Below are 5,506 nucleotides of genomic sequence, written 5' to 3'. Positions count from 1 at the left end.
TTAACGTTCCATTTCCTTTTTCTAAATTATAATAGGAATTTGGGGTAATAGAGTCTGAGTAAATATAGGTTAGAGAACAGAGACAGAGATACAAATCTCCCCTTAAAGATTTCTCTTGTAACAAAATATTAAAAAAAAAAAGAAGATAAAAACAATAGGCTACACTAAAAGGATAAACATGTAGTCATTTTCCTCTCTCCATTCATGTCTTTGTCATCCAGAAAATTCTGCTATACAGTAAAAGGGGAGGAATTTATAATAAATATCCCTAACCCCTTTTTTCATTTGTTCACAGCAACCCAACAGAAATCAGAAATTATTCCATAAACCCCAAAGCGCCATGACTTGCTCTTCTCCCTATGCCTTGATGAGAACCCTTTTCTTCGTCCTCTCACTCTTTTCTTTCTTCTTGTTACCTGTATTTTTGCTCCCTATTTCAACTGTTTCAGCTTCTAGTACTACATATGCTTTTGCTTCTACCACTTATTCTCCTACCATCACTGCTGCTGAACAATCAGAGGCTCTGTTGAAGTGGAAAGCCACCCTCCTCTAGCTTCCACAACCAAACCCCCCACTCTGATCATCTTCTGCCTTCTTGGACACTCACCAATTCTTCTTCTTCTTCTTCTTCTTGCAATTGGGTTGGTATTGTTTGCAATCAGCTCGGCAGTGTCTTCTACATACAACTATTGGATATGGGTTTGCAAGGTACACTCAAAAGCTTAAACTTCACTTCTTTCCCTGACCTTGTTCATCTTGATCTCACCAACTTTACTCTCTTTGGCACCATTCCTTCTCAGATAAGTAGCTTTCTCAAGCTTAGATTCCTAAGTCTAACTTACAATCAACTCTCCGGCGAAATCCCATCAGAGATCACTCTACTAACAAGTCTTCAATTCTTGTATCTTGGTGCTAATAATTTCAGTGGCTCCATACCATCAGGTATAGGAAACATAAATCATCTTATAGAAGTAGATCTAAGTTACAACAATCTCAATGGTTCAATCCCTGCTTCTTTGGGTGATTTATACAATCTGACTTGTTTAAACCTCTCTGTTAATGCTCTTTCTAGTTCTATTCCTGTTGAAATAGGAAACTTGAAAAATCTGATTGAGCTATATCTGTACAATAATTCTCTATCAGGATCCATCCCTGCCTCCACATTTGGGAACTTAACCAAGCTGACCACATTACATCTATATCTGAATAATCTTTCTGGTCCTATTCCTGTAGAATTAGGAAACTTGGCATCCCTTATAGATTTACAATTGTCTCAAAATTTCCTGACAGGTTCAATTCCACTCAGTTTTGCTAACTTGTCCAATTTGCAGGTATTGTCCTTGTATCAAAATCAATTATCTGGAATCATCCCTGCATCCATAGGAAATTTGAAAATTTTGATTGTCTTGGTGATGCAAAATAATTCTCTGACAGGATCCATCCCTTCCACATTGGGGAACTTAACCAAGCTGAAATTGTTATATCTGTATCTGAATAATCTCTCTGGTCTTATTCCTTTAGAAATAGGAAATTTGGCATCCCTTGTAGATTTAGAACTGTCTCAGAATCTCTTGGAAGGTTCAATTCCACTCATCAGTTTCACTAACTTGTCCAAGTTAGAGGTTATTGTTGTTGAATGAAAATCAATTATCCGGCGTCATCCCTGCATCCATAGGAAATTTGAAAAATCTGATTGTCTTAGCAATGTACAAAAATTCTCTAACAGGATCCATTCCCTCCACCATTTGGAACTTAACCAAGCTGACCACTTTATATCTGTATAAGAATCATATTTCTGGTTCTATTCCTTTAGAAATAGGAAACTTGGCATCCCTTGTAAATTTAGGTCTCTCTGCAAATCTCCTCATAGGTTAATTTCCACTCAGTTTTTCTAACTTGTCCAAGTTGGAGACATTGTCCTTGCATCAAAATCATTTATCTGGTATCATCCCTACATCCATAGGTAATTTGAGCAAGTTGAAGGCTTTAAGACTCTTTGACAATCAATTTTCGGGTTCTTTTCCTCAGGAAATAGGAAATCTGAAGCAATTAACTCACCTACTGATTAGTACCTGTTGCATCAGAAATCCTGCTAGAGCGGGCTCTTCCTGCAAGACAGAGATTAACAGAGAGTACCGGACGTCGCCGGTGATCTCACTCCGATGCTTAAGTTAGATCTCTGAGCAATAGTCAATTCAATGAATGTTCAGATGGGTTGGACGTGCGTTACCTCCCGTATTTAAGGTGGTCGAGAGTTTGAGTTATGTTTGAATTGGAAAGCTGGAATTCCGGAGTGGAGTGAGACCGTTGGAGAGTGTAATTCGGAGATAATGTTTATCTGTTGCTTCCCACGCGCCTGATTAGGCGTGACGTGGGCGAAAGTCTCGGACCCTGTTGGTCCACTATAGACTCATGGTGCCTTATGTAAGCCGCAAGGGTTATTATATTCCTTCTTAGTGTTATTCCAAGATGACGAGTTACGCGCCCCCGGCGCAAGGCGGGGTGCGTGCGCTTGCGATCAACAAGCTCGAGGCCCTGACCTGGTTTGACAACCACTATAGCTAGTTCTTATCGAGCCCGTTTCCATATCCCAACAGTACCAACAATTTCTCTGGAAATTTACCTCAACAATTATGTGTTGGTGGATCACTTTTATATTTTGTTGTAAGTGGCAATAGTTTCACAGGTGGTATCTCTAAAGGCTTGAGAAATTGCACAAGCTTAAGGGAAATATATCAGATGCTTTTGGTTCGTATCCACATTTATATACAATTGATATGAGAAATAACAAATTATATGGTGAGATTTCAGCAAATTGGAGAAATTGTCCAAATCTTACAAGTCTAAGGATGTCAAGAAATGAGATTACTAGCAGGATACCACCAGAGCTTTGGAAGTCAACTCTACTACAACAACTTGACCTTTCTTCCAACCGTTTAATTGGAGAGATTCCAAAGGAATTATGGAAGATGAAGGCTTTGTCAAGCCTGAATTTGAGCCATAACCAGCTTTCCGGTAGGTTGCGATCGAAAATTGGAAACTTGTCTAACTTACAAGATCTTGACTTGTCATCCAACAATCTAACTGGACCTATTCCGGAGCAGCTAGGGGATTGCTTCAAAATGATTTACCGAAACTTGGGTAAGAATAGATTAAATGGAAGCATTCCAAGACAAATGGGTAACCTGATTTCACTACAACTTCTATTGGATATTAGTCATAATCAACTCTCTGGAGAGATACCATCACAGATTGGGCAATTGCGTAGTCTAGAAACTTTAAATATCTCACACAATATTCTCTCCGGTTCCATTCCCTCATTATTGGAAGAAATGTTGAGTTTGACAGTCATTGACATATCATATACTCAGTTGGAAGGTCCGATTCCCAAAAGTAAAGCCTTCGAAGATGCTCCTAGAGAGGCTTTCACAAACAATAAAGCATTGTGTGGCAATGCTCACACAATGCTGCAAAAGGATTACCCTCTTGCAATTCTTCAATGATAGAAAAGAGGAATACTGGAAAGAAGCACATGTTCATCATTTATATCTTACTTCCTATTTTGAGTGCAATTCTTATACTCTCCATAGTTATAGGAATTGCTTGGGTTTTTCAAAGAAAGGCAAAGAAAAAGATAGAAATGGGACAAACAGAAAGAATTGATCAGGGAGATCTATTCGCAGTATGTAACTATGATGGTAGAATTGTGCATGAAAATACCATTGAAGCCACAGAAAACTTTGATGACAAGCATTGCATAGGGAAGGGAGGATATGGAAGTGTTTACAAAGCAACTTTATCAACTGGCCAATTGGTAGCTGTGCAGAAGCTTCATCCATTACAAGAAGATGCTGACATGGTCAACATAAACCATTTTACAAATGAGATTCGTGCATTAACTGAAATACGACACAGAAACACTGTGAAATTTTATTGTTTCTGTTCACATGCACGACACTCATTTTTGGTTTTTGAATACTTGGAAAGAGGAAGTTTGGCAAAGATTCTAGGAGATGTGGGGAGCGCAACAGAATTGGATTGGATCAAGAGAATGAGTGTAATTAAAGGTGTGGCCAATGCACTATCTTATATGCACCATGATTGCTCACCACCAATAATTCATAGAGATATATCTAGTAGTAACATTTTATTGGATTTAGATTATGAGGCTTGTGTGTCAGATTTTGGCATTGCAAGGCTTCTAATGCCCGATTCAAGTAATTGGACTTCTCTTGCTGGCACTTTTGGCTATCTTGCTCCAGGTAATATATTTATTTCTTTTAGCTGGGACATGAAATTCCATATTTCTAAATAATGCCAACTTGATTAATAGTACTATAGATGGAATTGTTTTGTTTTCTTTGTGAAGGTTATCAAAAGTTGATCGATTTTGCAAAAGTCTGAATTTTATTTTAATTTTTTCCTATCCAAATATTTTTATATAGAAATTATAGCATTAATATGTTATAATACCTTTTTTTAAATTATTTTTATTTTATATCTGAAATTTTTAGTACAAATGTTTTATAGAAAGATTTTAGCATTGATATGTTGTAATACCTTTTTTTTGTACAATTTTTTTATATAGAAAACTTTTAGCATTGATAAATATATAATGTTATAATGATATAAGATATCTCGTAATTTCTATTACTTAGTTTCAAATGGTTCACCGATGTATTACAAGTCTAACAAATGTGATTCTAGTTCAATCATTTATTCCAAGTAATCAACGATCAATGTACTCTGTAGAAATGTACTTTATAATTCAAATATAGTGTTTAAGCATTGTCCACAACAAAGATTGACTAACTTTCTTTTTCGCAGAGTTTGCTTATACAATGAGGGTCACAGAAAAGTGTGATGTGTATAGCTTTGGGGTGGTAACAATGGAAACATTACTGGGAAGACATCCTGGTGAGCTCCTTTCATCTTTATCACTATCATCATCATCATCATCGCTATTGTTAGCATCATCTTCAGTTGTACGTACAAACCATGATGTTGAACAATGGTTTAGACCAACTTCTCCCTCCTCCCACAGTTGAAGTCTATGGAGCGGTGGTTTCTATTGTAAAAATAGCATTTATATGCTTGAATGGTAATCCCCAATCTCGTCCAACCATGAAATTTGTGTCTCAAGAACTATCATCTCGCAAGCCATTTTTTATTGAGTCATTTCACACAATCACATTAGGAGAACTCTTGCATGGCTCTCTTCCCCAAGTAAATGCAAGCTCATTTGTCTTGGTAGAGAAATCCAATATATGATTAATATATCAGATATAATCCCAATTACATGTATTTCTCTTTTTTTTTTGGTCTAATAATCTTAGCATTTTTTTCAAGATTAAGTTATGTGCTAAGTGGATTTAAGTTCTTGATGTTTTCATTGTAATTTTACATACTACTGATAAGAAGGTGGCAATCTCTTTCCAATGAATCTTATATATCCATTCCTTTTTCTTCTTCTTCTCTCTTAATGTAATGTTTATTCATATCATTG

The 5,506-nt window shown here is 36.6% G+C and overlaps 1 protein-coding gene and 1 pseudogene across 1 annotated transcript; both read left to right on the top strand.

Annotated features, from left to right (window-relative positions):
* The first annotated feature begins 444 nt into the window (after positions 1–444).
* Positions 445–3,439, top strand: LOC122643189 (probable leucine-rich repeat receptor-like protein kinase At1g35710). Its single transcript, XM_043836836.1, has 3 exons — positions 445–1,615; positions 2,702–3,378; positions 3,423–3,439. Exons 1-3 carry the CDS (start codon positions 696–698, stop codon positions 3,437–3,439), a joined length of 1,614 nt encoding a protein of 537 aa, XP_043692771.1. The 5' UTR covers positions 445–695.
* LOC122643188 lies at positions 3,372–5,271 on the top strand (annotated as a pseudogene).
* The last annotated feature ends 235 nt before the right edge of the window (positions 5,272–5,506 follow it).

This window comes from Telopea speciosissima, chromosome 10, assembly GCF_018873765.1.
Source record: "Telopea speciosissima isolate NSW1024214 ecotype Mountain lineage chromosome 10, Tspe_v1, whole genome shotgun sequence".
In the NCBI taxonomy this organism is placed as follows: Eukaryota; Viridiplantae; Streptophyta; class Magnoliopsida; order Proteales; family Proteaceae; genus Telopea; species Telopea speciosissima.
The sequence above is the reverse complement of the archived record's forward strand: the minus strand, read 5'-3'. Positions and strand labels throughout refer to the sequence as shown.

Excerpts from the sequence above, each read along its gene's own strand:
- LOC122643189 (XM_043836836.1), top strand. The coding sequence starts at position 696 with ATGGGTTTGCAAGGTACACTCAAAAGCTTAAACTTCACTTCTTTCCCT. Across the intron at positions 1,616-2,701 it reads AGTTTCACTAACTTGTCCAA|GCTTGAGAAATTGCACAAGC; the intron begins GTTAGAGGTTAT and ends GTATCTCTAAAG.